General features: G+C 46.9%; 1 protein-coding gene across 1 annotated transcript; it reads left to right on the top strand.

The window, feature by feature from the left end:
- Window positions 1-7,318: 7,318 nt before the first annotated feature.
- On the top strand, window positions 7,319-21,906 carry POLR2K (RNA polymerase II, I and III subunit K). Its single transcript, XM_063925251.1, has 4 exons — window positions 7,319-7,387; window positions 7,606-7,789; window positions 15,588-15,680; window positions 21,714-21,906. Exons 1-4 carry the CDS (start codon window positions 7,319-7,321, stop codon window positions 21,734-21,736), a joined length of 369 nt encoding a protein of 122 aa, XP_063781321.1. The 3' UTR covers window positions 21,737-21,906.
- Window positions 21,907-22,435: the final 529 nt, after the last annotated feature.

Genomic DNA, 22,435 nt, shown 5'->3' on the forward strand with positions numbered 1-22,435 from the left:
GCCCTGTACAATACAGGACCACAGCTTGTGACAGAGACATGGGCCACTAAACTCTGCGCTGTATAGCACCAGGCACTGTGCAGCCCTGTACAATACAGGACCACAGCTTGTGACAGAGACATGGGCCACTAAACTCTGCGCTGTATAGCACCAGGCACTGTGCAGCCCTGTACAATACAGGACCACAGCTTGTGACAGAGACATGGGCCACTAAACTCTGCGCTGTATAGCACCAGGCACTGTGCAGCCCTGTACAATACAGGACCACAGCTTGTGACAGAGACATGGGCCACTAAACTCTGCGCTGTATAGCACCAGGCACTGTATAGCCCTGTACAATACAGGACCACAGCTTGTGACAGAGACATGGGCCACTAAACTCTGCGCTGTATAGCGCCAGACACTGTGCAGCCCTGTACAATACAGGACCACAGCTTGTGACAGAGACATGGGCCACTAAACTCTGCCCTGTATAGCACCAGGCACTGTGCAGCCCTGTACAATACGGGACCACAGCTTGTGACAGAGACATGGGCCACTAAACTCTGCGCTGTATAGCGCCAGACACTGTAGAGCCCTGCGACAGTAACACGGGTCCTATTCACTAAACTCTGCGCTGTATAGCACCAGGCACTGTGCAGCCCTATACAATACAGGACCACAGCTTGTGACAGAGACATGGGTCGTATTCACTCAACTCTGCGTTGTATAGCACCAGACACTGTATAAGCCCAGTACAATACAGGAACAGAGCTGCATAGTGGGAGACATGGGCCGTATTCACTAAACTCTGCGCTGTATAGCACCAGACACTGTAGAGCCCTGCGACAGTAACACGGGTCCTATTCACTAAACTCTGCGCTGTATAGCACCATGCACTGTATAGCCCTGTACAATACAGGAACAGAGCTGCATAATGAGAGACATGGGCCGTATTCACTAAACTCTGCGCTGTGGTAGATGTAGCGCGTCTCAGATAATGTAGTGACTGATTATTGCCCTCACAGAAATATCAGGCAATAGAAAGGAGCCATCACAGCCCACACACCTAGGATATCATGGGGGCTCGATACCCCTTACGCTTCCAGATTTCGCAGATGCACCTCCAGGTTCGCTCTGGTCTCCACTCTCAGTTCTGCATTGGTGTCCTCTCCAAGGGCAGCATACCGGATGGCGAGGGCCTCCTTAGCAGCCGGCATACGGGAAGTCTGAGAGGAGAGGAATTGGACACGGTATGTAAGCCCGAAAACATTTCCCAGTATGAAGAACAGTTTCATTAAATTCCCAAAACACTACATAATATTGTGGCAGGTACTGTGCAGCAGTGACGCAGTGCACATGGTACAATGTGACGCGGTCGGATATTTCTCAGTACAAATACTGCTGGCTGAGACATCTGCGTATTTTTCCTGTATACGGGATGGCAGCTGCTAATGCATGAGCGTACAGCTAGGAATCAGGCCCAATGTTCAGTATCTGTACAAATAATGGGCAAGCTGGCACTTCTAGTACTACAAGCATCAGCATATCCATTGTTGCCAGAGCATGCTGCCACTTGGAGAACTATAAGTACCACCATGTACTCACATACATGAATGCGGAGATCTGTAGGTGCAACTTACATGATGGGAAACAAAACTAGAAACACACTAATTATCAAAATGTTTAATTACATCAGCCCCCCCCCACATGGATAATCCCCAATGTAATACATATTAGTGATATGCGTTAGAGCTTCCTATGCTTACAGCTTATGTAACGATTATAGGGGCAGATGTATTAAGTCTTGAGAAGAGATGAAGTAGAGCGAGAGAGATAAAGTACCATGTAACATGGCAGTTAGGAGCTGACTGGCTGGTACTTTATCTCTCTACTTTATCCATGCTTAGTACATCTGCCCCATAGTGTGTCATTGGAGAACGTACATATAAATGGGACACAGCATGCAGAGTGCACAACAGTACATCTGGGGAAACCACATAGATATGTATGGGAGACTGATTTATAGGCCAATTTCCCCAATAGTTGCAAAGATGTGACAATGACCCTGCAACAAACTGACAAATATTTTATTGCTTTTTCTACCAACTGATCTTTAGTTTAGAAAAATGCCTTCATGTGCCACCGACCCCCATTTATACCCCCTTCAACTGACTACTAGGATCACACTGTAATCATGTCTCTGGAGCTTCTACAGCAGCTGATGATGTCACAGACACATGACATCACAGACACAGTATTCTGAGCGGCTGCTGTAGAATCCTCACTTCTCAGTACGAGTTGATGATGGAGGTAGGTTTTATTTCACCTCTCTCATTTTTTAAATTTATCCTGTCCTAAACTATTTTCTGTTATCTCCAGACTTCTTCTCATGTACTTTCCATTCTCTCCCTGAATAACTTTTCCTGCTATCATTCTTCAGCAACAATAGAAAAAATAGACGTTAATAAATCAATTGTCTGGTCCATTATACACTGGGGCCCTCATTCCGAGTTGATCGCTCGGTAAAAATCTTCGCATCGCAGCGATTTTCCGCTTAATGCGCATGCGCAATGTTCGCACTGCGACTGCGCCAAGTAAATTTGCTATGTAATTAGGAATTTTACTCACGGCTTTTTCATCGGTCTGGCGATTGTAATGTGATTGACAGGAAATGGGTGTTACTGGGCGGAAACAGGCCGTTTTATGGGCGTGTGGGAAAAAACGCTACCGTTTCCGGGAAAAACGCAGGAGTGGCCGGAGAAACGGGGGAGTGTCTGGGCGAACGCTGGGTGTGTTTGTGACGTCAAACCAGGAACGACAAGCACTGAACTGATCGCAGATGGCGAGTAAGTCTGGAGCTACTCTGAAACTGCTACGAGGTGTGTAATCGCAATATTGCGAATACATCGTTCGCAATTTTAAGATGCTAAGATTCACTCCCAGTAGGCGGCGGCTTAGCGTGAGCAACTCTGCTAAAATCGCCTTGCGAGCGACCAACTCGGAATGAGGGCCTGTATCCCATGTAGGGAAACCCATTTTCCCCTGGGATACAGTATCACAAAAATCAGGGAAAAATATCACATATACACAAATCAGTAATACGCAGTTTTCTCTCTGGATAGGTTTAGTTTTAGTTACAAAATGCTAAACTTTTTTTTTCTTTCAATCTGTAGGCGTTCAAGGAGATTGACGAATTCTACCTTGCGATCATTGATCAAAGAGTGTAAGTGATGTTTTCTACTTCTCATCTGTATCCCTGTGTAATGGCAGATGTTATAGCAATCTCAGTCCCTCATTACCCAGGGATTGCAGTGCTGGAAATGTACATCCCAATCAGCCATAACACCATCCTCCGGGCACCCGTATATGTGATATGTAATGTGTGTGGTGAGCTTCTGTGTTCCATAATATTCTGTATTTTCGGCTTGTAGGATATTCAGGAAGACCAAGCGAAAGAGCTTTAAAGCCAGGAAGCACATTGTAAGTTATTTAAAAAAAAAATATTCCACACACACACACACACACACACACACACACACACACACACACACACACACACACACACACACACACACACACACACACACACACACACACACACACACACACACACTTGTGACATATATCACACACGTTTACAGGTTCATATTGTCTGATTAGCCTTGTTTTTTCCCTCTACAGCCCATTCTGGCGCCACTACCAGGTAGGTTACGCGCCTGTTACACTCACAACAGCGCTAAATAGGTTTTATTACATGCAAATATTTAAAAACAAAACAAAAAAACAATCTAAAGTGCTCAATTTATTTTTCAGAGGTGTCAGACCTAGTGGAGGAGGATTATTGGTAATTATGCTTTTAAAAACTTAAACAATTTATGTCTGGTAGAACCACAGTAATTATGAGCCCAGATCTAGCCATGATTATTCTGATATAATATTGTTAGATGACCTATAATAAAAAACAAATAAAATGTGCATGCTGTGTAACAACGTAACATATTGGCAGTGTGACTGGGGTATGATGGGCCCTCAGGGGGGATGCAATGCTGGGGGCTGTTTCTAGGCAAATTGGCCCCCATTGCGAACACTACAAAAAATCAAAATAAAAAAAAGTGTCCCACCCCATAGACATAGCAAAAGTACAATATATGCATGTGCCTCCCTCCAAAAGGGGCGTGGCCTTACAGAAAACGACTACCTGACACCATATTATGCCCCACACAGTAATGCACCATATCATGCCCCACACAGTAATGCCACTGACACCATATTATGCCCCACACAGTAATGCTCCATGCACCATATTACGCCCCACACAGTAATGCCACGGACACCATATTATGCCCCACACAGTAATGCCACGGACACCATATTATGTACCACACAGTAAAGCCCCTTGCACCAAATTATAACCCACACAGTAATGCCACCTATTCAATATTATGCCCCACACAATTGTGCCCCTGATACCATATTAAATGCATCACATAGTAATGCCACTTACTCTATCTGCTCGTTGTCAGAGGTTTCATGATGATGCTGCTGCCCGCAGCTGCCGGCATTGCTCTTGCATGTCTCCTTTACCATCTAAATGTCCCTCTCAAAATGGCTGCCGCCTCCACAAGTGTCTACACATTTTGGGTGGGACATTTTTAACATTATACCGTGCGGATGGCCAGACCACACTGGAATACTGTCTAAAACAGTGGCCGCAGGTTCCCCCGTGCAATTGCACAGCTCGCCTGGTCCTAGACACGGCCCTGGGTGTGGCCAGCTGATTATAGGGAGCATAACAATGCCCGCCATATAATATAGAGAGCTACACAGTGATTAAAATACAGAGAGCATCACAATGCCTGCCATATAATACAGACAAAACACTCCCTCACATTAACCTTTGCTTACCAGTTTATTTCTCTGTAAGTCCTGTGGTCCAGGGGGATCCTCTTTGGGTCATGTAGTCATCTCCCATAAGTATACAGCAAGTTTATTCCCACAGGCTGAGGTCAGACCATGGTCTAGATTTACTCTCTGCAGATCTGGCCCTGTAATGTAACAGAAACACAACTGGATTTACATGTAATATTGGTGTCGTTTTACATTTCAGGGTCAAACCTGCTGAGAATAAGCGGCTTCAATAAGCCCGCATGTGTTTAACCTGCACACAGTCAGGTAGCGCTGTGTCACTCTGTTGCTGTAGATTACAGTACTGCGCTGCTTTATGCATCATATACAGGTTTCACTTTTATATTATTATTATGTCTCTAACAGGGAATGGATCATCGATCCCAGGCCGGCCGATGTGTAAGTAGCTACACTCTTATGTAACCTGTAGCTCTATTCAGTTATGGATCATGAGTGTGTTTTTCTAGTACAACACTGTAGTATTTCTCCATATACAGTATAATGAGAAAGAGCTGATAACTTGCAGGGACGGCAGTGACACAGATTCTGCCGACACAGTGTAATAACCCAAACATAAGTATATTTATGTGCAAATGTTAATTGGAACACGCGTCAATATTCTCCCAGCGCAATTCCAGTAACAGCGTAACGCTGTATATACTGACACCCCATGATACAGAGCGTACACCAGTAGTGCGACTGTGACTGTAGTAAATGCTAAAGTGGCATTACCCCATTTCTTAATAATATTCTCATGTACTCAGTAGCGGATCTTGCCACGGGCAAGCAGGACTTTTGCCCGGGGCGCCGCCTTCCGGAGGGCGCCGGCGCCATCCGGAGGGTGCCGCACCATGGCAAGATCCGCTGCTGCTGTGGTGCCCCCCGCTGCCGCGGCCCGCTGTCCAGGGAAACTAGACACGCAGCCTGCCCGCTGTGAAGGGAAACTAGACGCTACGCGTCTAGTTTCCCTTCCTGGAGAGGACCTTAACTGTAATGATGTGCGGTGCGCGTTGATGTAATCGCTCACCGCACAGCAAAGGTCCTCTCCACGAAGGGAACTAGACGCTTAGCGTCTAGTTTTACTTCGTGGAGAGGACCTTTGCTGTGCGGTGCGCGATGACGTCATCGCGCACCGCACATCCTACTACAGTACAGGGGGTGTAACTGGCCACGCCCCCTTATGAAGCCACGCCCCTAATGCCGCCCGGGGCGCCAGAAGCCCCGGAACCGGCCCTGCATGTACTTATATGTCATACACAAAAAAGAATAAAGCCATGACGGTGTTACCAACATCTGAGAAAGTCACAAAGCAGTAAAATCACATAAATACTGACCTCTAATAGGCCCTACACACTGGGCGCTATGAGTGAAAGATATGAACGATCTCGTTCATATCTTTCAGCATGGAGGCACCAGCGATGAACTATGCACGGCCCCGCGCTCGTTCATCGCTGGTGCCTCGTCGCTTGTGCATGCAGGCCAATATAGACGATGTCTTCCATATTTGCCTGCACTGCTATGGAGCCAGGTAACGGGCGAGAGTGAAGAAACTTCACTCCCCCCATCACTGCCCCCCCGCCGCCGGGTCGCCTGAATTCACCGTCGGGCAGCTCGGCAGCAGATCCCGCAGTGTGTAGGGCCCATAAGTTGTGTGTTTGTATATATATACACACACACACACACACACACACACACACACACACACACACACACACACACACACACACACACACACATTTTATTGAAGCAAAAAGTCAGCCCCATTGCACAGGACCAGACTCCCCCAACTTATGTCTACTTTGTTGTTTTTGTCCTTCAGAAGACCTAGGCGGTTCACCGGCCAGTGGTGGAAGGCGAAGTTTACTAAGTGAGTAGTAACCCGGATTATAATGTTCTCTCATTTTAGCATTACCCTATTTTAAGCGTTAATTTACATTGAAGTGGTGGCGACTGGAGCGTTACCAGAGGTTTCGCCCCGAGTAATATAAGCTATAAAAGGAGACGGGAATGAGGGATCAGTGATCTGACAATGCCTTGGCATGTGATGTATCTAAATGCATATTCTTTCCCATTGCAGGTACTTCTGCACCTTCCACCAGAGAGGCACTTACACTCTGTAAGGTAAGTACACAGGTAGCTCACATTACAGGCGCTCGTCACCACAGTAGTGTCAGGGACGGTGTAGAGTTGGAGCCATCTCCTCAGATTGCCTTTAGGGATAATTATGGTGCTCTGACAAGTTAGGGGCTTTACATTCATGGCATGAAGCCAGAATGATAATTACACAGTAAGAGCCAGAATAAAGGGGGCCACGCTCTGCAGCGTCAGTTTTCTTCCCAGTAAGAACTAGAACTAGTTGCTTCCAATGACAGCAAAACTATATTCATAACCAGCAATTATACATTGTCTGCTTGCAACATCACATTTCCCCATGTTAATGGAGTTAGGCGCCACCTGCTGGCGGCGGCACAACAGGCAGAGGCAGTCTGGGGCTCACTGTGTCTGGACCTACCCTATTACAAGCTAGTTCCCTGACAGTGATTTCTTGTTTCCTTAGGTGCCCTCCTTCCTCTTCCTCCTTCCTATCCCCCAGCCCTCTTACCTCCCCCCTCCTTCCTTTCACTCCCCGCTCTCTTCTTTCCTCCCCACTCAGCCCCCCTTCACAGCTTCTGACTCCCCCTACCCATTTCTAACACTGCCGTAGTACGACAGTGCTAGAAATGGGTAGGGAGAGTCAGGAGCTGTGAGGGAACCCCCTTCCCCCCTCCTTTCTCCCTCCCCCTACTCCAATTCAACTCCAGCAGAAGAACATTGACTGAGGGCAGAGCCAGGCCTCATCCTGACCTTCATGGCCTTCCATACACAGACAGTGGCAGCTACAGTACCAGGAGATACAATGAAGGTAAGTCACTTACTGTACGTTGGTAATAATGTTTAGGAATTACATATTAGAGATGAGAAGCACAGGAGGTTATGCAGAGATCAGATTGGCATTTAGAAAGTCGACACCATACTAAAGACATATGTGAGGTCAACATGTTCATAATGTCGGCATATGAAGTTAGGATTAGACTGCCGTTAGGACTAGGCTGTGGCTACAGTTAGGCTGCAGCTAGGATTATGGTGCAATCAGGGTGGGCGTTAGGGTGCAATTTGGGTAAAGGTTAGTCTAAAACTGCATTGTTGACATTTTGGCTGTCAACATCTGAAAATATTATGTGGAGCGCTGGCACGTGGGGAGGTCAGTGTGGTACGTGGAATCAGGAGGGATAGTCAGAGCGGCACGTGGGGAGGTCAGTGTGGTACGTGGAATCAGGAGGGATGGTCAGAGCGGCACGTGGGGAGGTCAGAGTGTGGTACGTGGAATCAGGAGGGACGGTCAAATCGGCACGTGGGGAGGTCAGAGTGTGGTACGTGGAATCAGGAGGGATGGTCAGAGCGGCACGTGGGGAGGTCAGAGTGTGGTACGTGGAATCAGGAGGGATGGTCAGAGCGGCACGTGGGGAGGTCAGAGTAGAATGTGTCATGGTACTTGGAGGCAGCAGGGACAGTCAGAGCAGCATGTAGGGTGGTTAGAGCGGCATGTGGGGTGGTCAGAGTGGAACGTGTTGTGGTACGTGGAAGCAGGAGGGATGGTCAGAGTGGAAAGTGTTGGGACATTTAGAAGCTAATGGGGTGGTGTGAGTAACACCTAAAGGCAGGTGAGAAGGTGCGAGTGGTATGCAGTGGCATACAAGGTATAAAATGGGCTCCGCTGCTCTTTTTTTCAAGTTTGTGGATGATTCCTAATTATGGGGTTTTGGGACATACATTCATCCATCCATCTATCTGTAATAGGGGTGGGGGTGGGGGGAGGTACTGTAGCATATGTGTACCCCGGGCACCATGATTCCATGTGTCCCCTCTGGGTAGCATTACTATAAGCTCATCAGGAGCCACATCTGCTGGGTTGTAGATGACCGCACAGTTGATCTGTCTGCAAGATCTTACGCCCGCTGAGAGCAAGGGACAGTTTGGAAACTACTTGCCACTGTACATGTGTAAGCAAACCCTGCTGAATACACTTCTAGAAACCCAAGCAGTTTGCAGACTGTCCCTTGCTCTCAGCAGGAGTGAGTCAGTGGCCCTGCAGACAGAGTAGCCAGTGTGGTAAGTAACATAGGTGTAATGGGCAGTGGTGGTGAAGGGTTATTTTTATTATTATTATTATTATTAGCCTTTATTTATATGGCGCCACAAGGGTTCCACAGCGCCCAATTACAGAGTACATAAACAAATAATCAAACATGAAAACAGCAACTTACAGTTGACGACAATATAGGACAAGTACAGGGTAAATAAACATAGTTACATCAGCAGATGACACTGGAATAAGTATCAGGTGGCAGAAGACTGCTGGATGTGGTGCAGCTGAAGCTTATTAAAGTAAGAAAAGGGTAAGCACATGAGGGAAGTGGGCCCTGCTCGTGAGAGCTTACATTCTAAAGGGGAGGGGGAGACAGACAGTGGTGAGACAGATGGGGTACATAGAGAGCGTGGAACAGAGGTTTAGGATGAGATTTGGCTGGGTTTGGTGAAGAAGTGGGTCTTGAGAGCCCGTTTGAAGTTTTGTAGAGAGGTGGAGAGTCTGAGGGGGAGAGGTAGGGAATTCCAGAGAAGTGGTGCAGCACGTGAAAAATCTTGGATGTAGGAGTTGGGGTTGGAGGTCCTGTCAATGTGTGTCCCTTGTACCTGTGCTAAGGTGTCCCTATTACTAATACTACTGTGTCTAGGGGCTTTCTGACCCCTATATGCTATGTATATCACAGTAACAGGCCTTTATTACCGCTAATTACAGGTCACCATCACCAGAGACACTACGCCACTACTCCACCTGCTGGAGACGGCAATAACTACATGTGTGTAGGGCATGCACAGTGTAGGACACAAGTTCTGCTGCTCTCCCACCCAATCATCCTGAGCCTTAATCCGGTGGTGACCCTGAGACTCCTGCTTACCTGTACCTGATGTTCTTCTGCGGAGCTCTGACCTCTGTGTGCTTCTCCGCTCCTCCTTCCAGTCCATGGAACTGAAAAAACAAACAGGAGTGATTTACATGATAACAGCTCTGACGGATATTGCAAATACTGTTGTCATCTTACAGATGAAGACAATAAAAATGGATATGCTAAGTAACGTTTAAGGTCCTCTGCTTTTCTCAATCTATATCTCATCTGTTGTACCCTTTTCAGACAGAAAAGTCTGAAAGTCCCGGCAATTAACCGGCATTCGGTAATTTGCAGATAACATGGGTATTTTGTCTGTGTGAAAGGATCAACCCGTGTCATAATTCCCGTGTCTCCGACCCTGGTAAATTCCTGCGTCAAAGTCCCGGGAATTACAACACGGGTCGATCCTTTCTCACAGAAAAAGGACCCGCGTGTTTCATGAAATTATCGGGTGGAACTGCTTCACCCGGTAATTTCACTTTCTGTCTGAAAAGGGTATTGGTAAACTAATCAGCTCCTTTGGATTTCACCATCTTCTGTACGTGGATGATACTCAGATCTGCCTATCCTCCCCAGATTTATCACCATCTGGTGTGTGTCACTGAAGGCCTCTGCCGTTTCATCTTGGATGTCACCTACTCGCCTCAAACTTAATATTTCCAAATGAGTTAATGAATTAGCTAGCGGTTACCAACCTGATATCTCCATCACTGTTGAGAACTCTACAATCAATCTTACCCCAAGAGCTCGCTGCCTAGGTGTCATCCTTGACTCTGAATGGTCCTTTGTTCCCCACATTCAGTCTGTCTCAAAATCATGTTACATACATGTAATCAACATATCCAAAATACGACCTTATCTTACACAACACACAGCAAACACTCTAATCCATGCTCTAATTATCTCCCGCATTGATTACTGCAAGTCTTCTTACTGGTCTCTCCAAGAAGAAACTCTCATCACTACAATCCATTCTGAATGCAGCTGCGAGGCAAATCTTCCTCGCTAGACGTTCATCATCTGAGGATCCACTCTGTCAGTCTCTCCATTGGTTACCTGTATTCTATATAAAATACTTTTGCTCACACAAAAGGCCATTAACCAAACTGCACCAACATACATCTCTTCGCTTTTCTCAAAATATCTCCCAACCCGAGCTCTTTGCTCTTCACAAGATCTACATCTCTCTTCCACACTCATTACTCGCTTCCATTAACGATTGCAGGACTTTCTTCAGGCTGCACCCACTCTGTGGAATGCCCTCCCACGCACAAGCAGACTCTCCCCTAGTATACAAACCTTCAAGCGTTCCCTGAAAACTCACCTCTTCAGAACTGCTCACTCAACCTTCATAAGCTTTCCCATCCAATTGCATACCCTCTGTACAGTCCACCATATCATACAGCCCACCAAGAACCTCTGCAATCTGGTGGACAATTATGCAATAGATATCACCTATCCTTTTGTATCGATACCTATTTCCCTATGAAGTGTAAGCTTGCGAGCAGGGCCTTCCTGCCTCTATGACTGTTATTACCCAGTTTTGTTTTATCATTGTTGTTTCCAATTGTAAAGTGCAATGGAATATGCTGCACTATATAAGAAACTGTTAATAAATAAATAAATAAGCTACAAGAGACCAGAAAGCACAATTCATGCTCCTTCACCACCACCTAGTGGACACTGCTGAAACAACAGTCTGTGTCATGGTCATATTATGGGGGAAATTTACTAAGCTCCCGATTTTGACCGAGATGCCGTTTTTTCATCAAAGTGTCATCTCGGTAATTTACTAAACACTAATCACGGCAGAGATGAGGGCATTCGTAATTTTTTGCAAGTCCAAGTAAAAAATTACGAATGAATACACCATCGGTCAAAACGCGGCTGTTTAAGTATGAATCTCGGTCATTTACTAAGAAGTGCAAAGCAAAAAAAAAACAAACACTGCCGTGAAAAATTACAACTCGTAAAAAAGTGCTAAAAAAAAACAGACCTTTTTTTTTTATTCGTGATTGGATAGGCATGCACGGATCCATGAGATCCGTGCATGTATATCAGTGGGAAGGGGTGGGAAAGTGCTTATTTTTTCAAAAAAAATTGCGTGGGGTCCCCCCTCCTAAGCATAACCAGCCTCGGGCTCTTTGAGCCGATCCTGGTTGCAGAAATATGGGGAAAAAAATGACAGGGGTTCCCCCATATTTAAGCAACCAGCATCGGGCTCTGCGCCTGGTCCTGGTCCCAAAAATACGGGGGACAAAAAGAGTAGGGGTCCCCCGTATTTTTAAAACCAGCACCGGGCTCCACTAGCTGGACAGATAATGCCACAGCCGGGGGTCACTTTTATATAGTGCCCTGCGGCCGTGGCATCAAAAATCCAACTAGTCACTCCTGGCCGGGGTACCCTGGGGGAGTGGGGACCCCTTCAATCAAGGGGTCCCCCCCCCAGCCACCCAAGGGCCAGGGGTGAAGCCCGAGGCTGTCCCCCCCCATCCAATGGGCTGCGGATGGGGAGGCTGATAGCCTTTGTTGTAAAAGAAAAGATATTGTTTTTAGTAGCAGTACTACAAGGCCCAGCAAGCCTCCCCCGCATGCTGGTACTTGGAGAACCACAAGTACCAGCATGCGACGGAAAAACGGGCCAGCTGGTACCTGTAGTACTACTACTAAAAAAATACCCAAAAAAAGACAAGACACACACACCGTGAAAGTATAATTTTATTACATACATACACACATACATACATACTTACCTTAAGTTCCCACGCAGGTCGGTCCTCTTCTCCAGTAGAATCCAAGGGGTACCTGTTGAAGAAATTATACTCACGAGATCCAGGGGTCCAGGCTCCTCGGGAAATCCAGGGGTAATCCACGTACTTGAAAAAAAAAAAAAAACGGTGTCCCGACCACGAACTGAAAGGGGACCCATGTTTGCACATGGGTCACCTTTCCACGAATGCCAGAAACCCACTTTGACTTCTGTCTAAGTGGGTTTCTTCAGCCAATCAGGGAGCGCCACGTTGTAGCACTCTCCTGATCAGCTGTGTGGTCCTGTCCTCACTGACAGGCAGCACACGGCAGTGTTACAATGTAGCGCCTATGCGCTACATTGTAACCAATGATGGGAACTTTCTGCCCTGCGGTTGACCTAAAGTGACGTCACCGCTGAGCAGAAAGTTCCCAGCATTGGTTACAATGGAGCGCATAGGCGCTACATTGTAACACTGCCGTGTGCTGCCTGTCAGTGAGGACAGGACCACACAGCTGATCAGGAGAGTGCTACAACGTGGCGCTCCCTGATTGGCTGAAGAAACCCACTTAGACAGAAGTCAGAGTGGGTTTCTGGCATTCGTGGAAAGGTGACCCATGTGCAAACATGGGTCCCCTTTCAGTTCGTGGTCGGGACACCGTTTTTTTTTTTTTTTTCAAGTACGTGGATTACCCCTGGATTTCCCGAGGAGCCTGGACCCCTGGATCTCGTGAGTATAATTTCTTCAACAGGTACCCCTTGGATTCTACTGGAGAAGAGGACCGACCTGCGTGGGAACTTAAGGTAAGTATGTATGTATGTGTGTATGTATGTAATAAAATTATACTTTCACGGTGTGTGTGTGGTCTTTTTTTGGGTATTTTTTTAGTAATAGTACTACAGGTACCAGCGGGCCCGTTTTTCCGTCGCATGCTGGTACTTGTGGTTCTCCAAGTACCAGCATGCGGGGGAGGCTTGCTGGGCCTTGTAGTACTGCTACTAAAAACAATATCTTTTCTTTTACAACAAAGGCTATCAGCCTCCCCATCCGCAGCCCATTGGATGGGGGGGACAGCCTCGGGCTTCACCCCTGGCCCTTGGGTGGCTGGGGGGGGGGGGCCCCTTGATTGAAGGGGTCCCCACTCCCCCAGGGTACCCCGGCCAGGAGTGACTAGTTGGATTTTTGATGCCACGGCCGCAGGGCACTATATAAAAGTGACCCCCGGCTGTGGCATTATATGTCCAGCTAGTGGAGCCCGGTGCTGGTTTTAAAAATACGGGGGACCCCTACTCTTGTTGTCCCCCGTATTTTTGGGACCAGGACCAGGCGCAGAGCCCGATGCTGGTTGCTTAAATATGGGGGAACCCCTGTCATTTTTCCCCCCATATTTTTGCAACCAGGATCGGCTCAAAGAGCCCGAGGCTGGTTATGCTTAGGAGGGGGGACCCCACGCATTTTTTTTTATTATTTTACAGTGTTTAATTAAAAAAAAAAAAAAAAATAAACCCCAGCACGGATCACACAGATCCGGCCGAGATTGATTGTAAAAAAAGTCGGCAGTGTTTTGCTAATCACTGCCGTAAAAATAGAAAAAAAACCACGAATGACATCGACATCGGAACAAAAGAAAAACCCGAATACGACAGCTTAGTAAATTAGTCGTAATCAATTCAAAAAGTTGCAGTTTTACACTTTCGATGTCATTCGTGATTGAACTTTGACCTGAAACGGGAAAATATGAATCTTAGTAAATTTACCCCTATGTATTTGTTCTACATACTTTACCTACAGAGAGTAGAACAGATTCTATCTAACCTACTTTATTGGATCCTGTAACAATATAAATAATGGTATGTAATTAATAGGAAAAACCTAAATCTGCTGCAGCATATACACCATACTTGGCTACTTTAGAAAAAGCATATCAGGGAAACGTGACAGTAACACCTATGGGTGCGGAGGTGCACTGCTACATCCGAGAGACAGGTCATACATGTGACTTACATCCAATGTACACGAGCACTGAGGCTCAGGGTTTTATCCCTCATGCCTGATATACAGGAGGGGGACACGGGTCGATGCCTCGCACTGACGCCAGATATACAGGAGGGGGACGCTGGCCGGCGCCTGGCACTGGGGCCTGATATACAGGAGGGGGACATGGGTCGGCGCCTGGCACTGGAGCCTGATATACAGGAGGGGGAACGTTGGCCAGCGCCTTGCACTGAGGCCTGATATACAGGAGGGGAAACGTTGCAGGCTTGTACCTCACTCTGAGGCCCAGGGTATCATCTCCAATGCCTGACATACATGAAGGGGGCGTGGGCTGGCGCCTCATACTGAGACCTGATATATAGGAGGGGGACGGGGGCCGATTCCTCGCACGGAGGCCTGATATACAGGAGGGGGATGTGGGCCGATGCCTCACACTGAGTCCCGGGGTATTATTACGCTATGCGAGGTGTTAGCGCAGATGATCCCAGCGCGAGGCTATGAAGGTGCCACTAGCTGCCACATACCCCACAGCCTGAGCACGCTGTGCCCCAGCCTATAACCATGGCATTATATTAGTGACATGTAAATCTCTGGCCCAGAGTCGGCAGAACAAATATTGGGAGTGCGCTGGCACCTATGATACCCAGACAAAGGATGAAGTAGTTGTACATTGAACGTTCTAAATTCAGCTGATCATGATGGGCATTTTTATGGAGCGATCATTGTCAGGGGGAATCCTGTTACGATGTTGGTGATTGCTTGGAACAGATTTCATTCTAATGAATATTATTTCAGCCCACAGAATGTCACTTCGTATCTGAGACCGCAATCCTTTGTCTGTAATTGGTTTCCGCATTGGGCTGGAGAGTGATGGCCTAGTATACCGAATATGTGCCACTGCGTGAGCTATATATATCTGTGGTTTATTGATTAACATTTTAGAACTTGCTATTTCCTTTTCTTTCAGAATGCCACAAAGAAAATGAAATAAAAGCCAGAGATCCCATCCGATGCAGAGAATGTGGCTACAGGATTATGTACAAGAAGAGGACAAAGCGATGTATCCTTTTACCGAGTTGGATTCACGCCTCTAGCTAAATGAATGCCATTAAAGCAGTATTCACAATTATACATTCAGTTCCCACTGACCGGTCCCTAGCACAGAGGTTCCCAACAGTGGTCCTTAAGGCACCCTAACAGTCCAGGTTTTAAGGATAACCAAGCTTGAGCACAGGTTACTTAATTGTTACCTCTATCAATTTGATTTCACTATCTGTGCTTAGCCATAGATAGCCTTAAACCTGGGGGTTTATTCCGACCTGATCGCACGCTGCCGTTTTTTGCGGCGCAGCGATCAGGTCACTACTGCACGTGCACCGCAATGCACAGGCGCGTTGTACGGCTACAAAGCGGATCGTTGCTGTGCGATGGATTTAACGAAGAATCCATTTGCACAGCCGATCGCAAGGAGATTGACAGGAAGAGGGTGTTTGTGGGTGTCAACTGACTGTTTTCTGGGAGTGTTTGGAAAACGCAGGCGTTTCCAAGCGTTTGCAGGGTGGGTGTCTGATGTCAATTCCCGGGACCGGACAGGCTGAAGTGATCGCAGCGGCTGAGTAAGTTCTGGGCTACTGAGAAACTGCACAAACTCTCTTTGTACCGCTCAGCTGTACATGCGATCGTACCCTTGCACAGCAAATATACACTCCCAGTGGGCGGCGACTATGCATTCGCACGGCTGCAAAAAGTAGCGAGCGATCAACTCTGAATGACCCCCCTGGTCCGTTAGGATGCCTTGAGCATCTCATTTTGGAACCTCTGACCTAGTGGAAAGCTGAAAGAGTAATTCCTGGTGCTCCTCCATTTCTGTCATATAGCACCAGAAAAAGATTATTGTAAATCATTCTTAAAGTGCCTCTGGGATGGGGGCAAGTGGGACAACCAATAAGAAGCTGCAAATGTGAAAATGTGTTGTTCTACGGAAACGGAGGAACCTTGTAAAAACAAAACAAAAAAAAATAAGATTTTAAACCTACCGGTAAATCTTTTTCTCCTAGTCTGTAGAGGATGCTGGGGACTCCGTAAGGACCATGGGGTATAGACGGGCTCCGCAGGAGACATGGGCACTATAAAGAACTTTAGAATGGGTGTGCACTGGCTCCTCCCTCTATGCCCCTCCTCCAGACCTCAGTTAGAGAACTGTGCCCAGAGGAGACGGACAGTACAAGGAAAGGATTTTGGTAATCCAAGGGCAAGATTCATACCAGCCCACACCATCCACACCGTATAACATGGAATATACGTAACCAGTTAACAGTATGCAACAAAACAGTATCGGGCAAAGACTGATTACAACTGTAACATAACCCTTATGTAAGCAATAACTATATACAAGCCTTGCAGAAAGAAGACGCACTGGGACGGGCGCCCAGCATCCTCTACGGACTAGGAGAAACAGATTTACCAGTAGGTTTAAAATCTTATTTTCTCTTACGTCCTAGAGGATGCTGGGGACTCCGTAAGGACCATGGGGTTTATACCAAAGCTCCAGACCGGGCGGGAGAGTGCGGACGACTCTGCAGCACCAACTGAGCAAACAGAAGGTCCTCATCAGCCAGGGTATCAAACTTATAGAACTTTGCAAAAGTGTTTGAACCCGACCAGGTAGCTGCTCGGCAAAGCTGTAAAGCCGAGACGCCTCGGGCAGCCGCCCAAGAAGAGCCCACCTTCCTAGTGGAATGGGCCTTAAACGATTTAGGCGGTTTAACCGATGTGAGGTGTATGGGAGCAATGACGCACAGCTGCAGTGCTGTGCGTTACCTCAGTGAAGCTGAAGGCTTCTGCCGCCTGACGTCTTCTGACTTCGGTTCTTCTGGCTCTGTGAGGAGAACGGCGGCGCGGCTCTGGGGGTGGACGCCCAGTAAGAACCTGTGTTCACCCCCTCTGGAGCTAATGGTGTCCAGTAGCCGAGGAAGCAGAGCCTATCTTAGACAAGAAGGTCTGCCCCTTGAATGGGCTTATTTATGGGAGGTGATGGCTTGTATGAGCTTTGGACCCAATTTTATAAGATGGACTAAATTACTGTATCAACATCCGAGTGCCAGGATCTTGGTGAATGGCTATGTATCCCCCTCTTTTCAACTGTCCCGTGGTACTAGACAGGGCTGCCCCCTATCCCCCACGCTGTTTGCCTTGGCCATCGAGCCCTTGGCCTGCTTGATAAGATCACACCCAGATATTGTGGGAATTTGTACAGGTTCACGTGAGGATAGAATAGCTCTTTACGCCGATGACATGTTGTTGTTTTTGCAGGACTACACCAAGTCAATGGCAATGCCCATTCTGCTGCGTGTGATAGAGAACTTTGGAGATCACTCGGGTCTTAGAATTAACTGGTCTAAATCACACATTATGCCAGTCATAGGCCCCCCTCCTACTATTTCCAAAATCCCCCTGCCATTATGTTGGACGGTACAATTTAAGTACCTCGGAATCCAAATAACTAACGACCCTTCTGATTTTGTCCCTCTGAATCTGGACCCGACCATGCAGTGGGTCATGGGCAAAGTCAAGACTTGGTGTAAGCTTCCACTGACGGTGTCTGGCAGGGTTAACCTCATTAAAATGATTATACTGCCCAAACTCTTATACATTATTCTCCAGTCCCCGGTATATATTTATCCAATATTCTTTAGGAAATTAAATAGCGTTCTGTCCTCACTGATTTGGGCTAATAAACGACCTAGGATACAGCTAAATAACCTTACCAGGCAGAGATCTGACGGTGGCCTGGCTCTGCCTAATTTTCAAATGTATTACTACGCTGCTCAGCTGACTCATATCAGTGTATGGGCGCAAGACTCTGGGGCTGACACTTTACATTGTGAGTTTGTTCGCTGTTACTTTCCCCACCTCTCTCCTGTGCAGGTGCTACTGAGTGGGAGCATAGCTCGGTTTCTTCCCCCTATCATTTTCCAGGCCTTAAAGATATGGCGGGCTATGAGAGACCTCTTGAGGTACGATGGCCTGGACCCAGATACCCCCCTATGGTACTCTGACTGGCTCCCTGAATTACATGCACTTGAGGGGCGGGAGGTATGGGCCCCTAGATCGGTGGTTTCTATTTCTCAACTCTACCTAGATAATGTACTCAAATCCTTTCAACAAATGAGAGATGAGTTTGACCTACCCAATTCTTATTTCTTCAGATATCTCCAGCTTCGCCATGCCCTCCAGTCCCAATTTGCTGAATCCCCCCCACGAATCCTCCCATTCCCCATCAAGACCTTTGTGGCTACTTTGGGTCGAGCTAAGATGATCTCCCTTGCATATGGATATCTTCTTACCAAGCTCCATACGGACCCTTTGACACGTCTCCGTGGAAAGTGGGAGGAGGATATGGGTCTAATAACTGAGGAGGACTGGGTCCTTGCTCTGGAATATCCTGCCAAAGTTACCAAATCTCTCAGATATCAGCAAATTCAGTTCTTCATTTTACACAGAACATATATGACTCCAGCTAGGCTGGCTACTTTTGGGACGGGCGGACCTGGCCTTTGTCCTAAGTGCGGGGAGGGAAGGGGGGGGCGGTGGGAACATTCTGGCATCTAGTGTGGGATTGCCCGAGGTTGAGGGTGTTCTGGTCGGGGGTCGGGTCAATTCTGGAGAGTACGGGAGTGACTGGCGGACTGCTTACCCCACAATTCTGTATTTTGGGGATGGGATGCTCTGCTTTTTTTGTCTGATTCAATGGGTCTTTATGCTCGCAATGTATGTGCCTTGGCTAAGGTTTGCATTGCGAGGCTGTGGATGGCCCCTAGAGGCCCGTTAATATCTGCGCTTAAGACCTTAATTAATGATACAATAATTAAGGAAAGATACATATATATGAAACAAAACGCATCAGCCAAATTTGAAAAGGTTTGGTCTCCATGGCTAGACTCCCCCCACTCTCACCTGGTTCCCCAAATATAGTGGGCACTGAAGTGCTAACATATCCAAAACTTAATGTTTAATGATGTATATTTGAGAAGTTTGGCGGTTGAGCCCTGCGTGCTCGCCTACTTATATGTATGACTAATGTGGTCCTGAATCAAAGAGCTCCTTCTCACTTTGCTTCTGTTTCTTTTTTGTTATTTTTCTTACTGTTTAGTTTAAGGGTGTAAACAAAAAAGTTAATGGAGACTAATATATTTGGCTACGGATTTTGTAGACCCTAATGGTCCGACCAATGTGAAATCCTTGTATATTCCCTAATGGACTTGGCCTGATATTCCAATGCTGTAAAATTTGCTCTAAAATGTGGCTGTGATTCAAGATAATTTGATGTATTGTTCGTGATATGACGATGCTCTGCAATGTCTGTACCTTCTTCTCCAGTCTACTGAATAAAAATTACTTTATTAAAAAAAAAAGAAGGTCTGCCCCTCTCTCCTCAGTCCCTCGATGCCAGCAGTGCTCCCTGTAAAAAAGTAGAAAAAAATCCAAACAAAAATGCTTCTAGGCAGAGAACTCAGGAGAGCTCTCTGCAGTGTACCCATCCTGCTCTGGGCACAGTGTAAAACTGAGGTCTGGAGGAGGGGCATAGAGGGAGGAGCCAGTGCACACCCAGAGTCCAAAGCTTTCTTCAAGTTCCCTATCTCCTGCGGAGCCCGTCTATTCCCCATGGTCCTTACGGAGTCCCAGCATCCTCAAGGACGTTAGAGAAACAAACCGCATACCCGGACCACGGACTGAAAGGGGTCCCATGTTTACACATGGGACCCCTTTCCCCGAATGCTGAGACCCCCTGTGACTACAGTCACAGAGGGTCCCTTCAGGCAATCAGGGAGCGCCACAGCGGGTAACCTCACCGCTGACTGCAAAGTTCCCACCATTGAATATAATGGAGGGGCTGTGCGATGCGCTGTCTGCCAGCTCAGATGCGCATAGGCAATCAGGAGAGTGCCACGACGTGGCGCTCCCTGATTGCCTGAAGGGACCCTCTGTGACAGTAGTCACAGGGGATCTCGGCATTCGGGGAAAGGGGTCCCATGTGTAAACATGGGACCCCTTTCAGTCCGTGTATGCGGTTTGTTTTTTTGCCAAGTACGTGGATTACAAATCATAACAGGACACTGGATTTAGGGGAGTATAATTTTATTTTCAGGTACCCCGGATTCCGAGATGTCGTCAGACGGAGACGTGGACACAGTCGGCGTGTGAACATAGGTAAGTATGTGTGTGTGTCGGCATGTATGTAATAAAGTTTTACTTTCAAGGTGTGCGTGTCCTGTTTTTATTTGGGTATTTTTTTTGCAGAAGAACCACAGGTACCAGCGGGCCCGTTTCCCCCCGCATGCTGGTACTTGTGGTTCTCCAAGTACCAGCTTGCGGGGGAGGCTTGCTGGGACTTGTAGTTCTGCAAAAAAACAATATTCTTTGATTTTACACAAGGCTATCAGCCCCCCATCCGCAGCCCTTGGATGGGGGGGGGGGGGGGGACAGCCTCGGGCTTCACCCCTGGCCCTTGGGTGGCTGGAGGGGGGGGGGACCCCTTGATTTAAGGGGTCCCCACTCCTCCAGGGTACCCCGGCCAGGGGTGACTAGTTGGGTATTTAATGCCACGGCCGCAGGGACCGGTATAAAAGTGTCCCCCGGCTGTGGCATTATCTCCCCAGCTAGTGGAGCCCGGTGCTGGTTCTAAAAATACGGGGGATCCCCAGTCAATTTTCCCCCTGTATTTTTACAACCAGGACCGGCTCAAAGAGCCTGAGGCTGGTTATGCTTAGAAGGGGGGACCCCGCGCAATTTTTTTTGTGTTTTTTAACCATTTTTGCGCCGTCGGAAAAGTCGAATCCAGGACGCACTTATCCGTCAATTGGTCTGTTTTTCGACAGCGGGACTGTCGAATCCGTTTTTTATTGAATATGTCGAATTCCGGCACCCGCCGGCCGGAATTCGACGGTCGAATTAAAAAACGGGCGAATAAAAGCCGCAATTCGCCCGGAATTGCATATACCCCTAAGGCTTCCAAGGATGCAAAAGGGGGATTCACAGAAAGGGACAGAAAGTTCACGTCTTAAGAAGTTATATTTCCTTAATAAAATCTCAGTGGTTGTGTTTGATGCTCGTTAAAGTGGACACCTCCCCGGCTCGCAGGACCTGTTTGTTGTGTTATTGGTTTTTAGTGGACTCATTCATATGAATATTTTCTTTGAGAATCTAAAAAGTATGTGATATTTCTGTATGAAACTGTAAATTAATGCTTGCTTGGTAATAAACATTTTGTAACTAAAAAAACATAATTTCTTTTATTTTTCTTTCTGCTATTATGGCATTAATTTAGTCTTGTAAATTGGCAGTCTCTCTAAGGACAGGTACCTTTCAATGCTCTAAAATATATAAACTTTATATGACTCTGTATATTCTCCTAGAACTGCTGCTTTCCAAATTGTCCTTCTCGTAGGTCTGTATAGAAAGCATCTCCCAGTATATCTGTAAGGCGAGATTTTTTTGGTTTGTCTTTAAGTAACTTTATCCAAATGTTGTTTCTCCTGTTAAAATACGGTCTTCTTTATTATTATATATATATATATATATATATATATATATAATATTTTTTTTTTTTTTTTTTTGGTCTTAGGAGAGATTTACTAAGCAGTGATAAAAGTGGAAAATTGAGCTAGTGGAGAAGTTGGCAACCAATCAGCATTCACGTGACAGTTATAATTTGCATACTATAAAAGTATACAGAGCAGCTGATAGGTTGCCATGGGCAACTTCTCCACTGGCTCACTTCTCCAGTTTTATCACTGCTTAGTACATGTTCTTCTT

This window comes from Pseudophryne corroboree, chromosome 5, assembly GCF_028390025.1.
Source record: "Pseudophryne corroboree isolate aPseCor3 chromosome 5, aPseCor3.hap2, whole genome shotgun sequence".
In the NCBI taxonomy this organism is placed as follows: Eukaryota; Metazoa; Chordata; class Amphibia; order Anura; family Myobatrachidae; genus Pseudophryne; species Pseudophryne corroboree.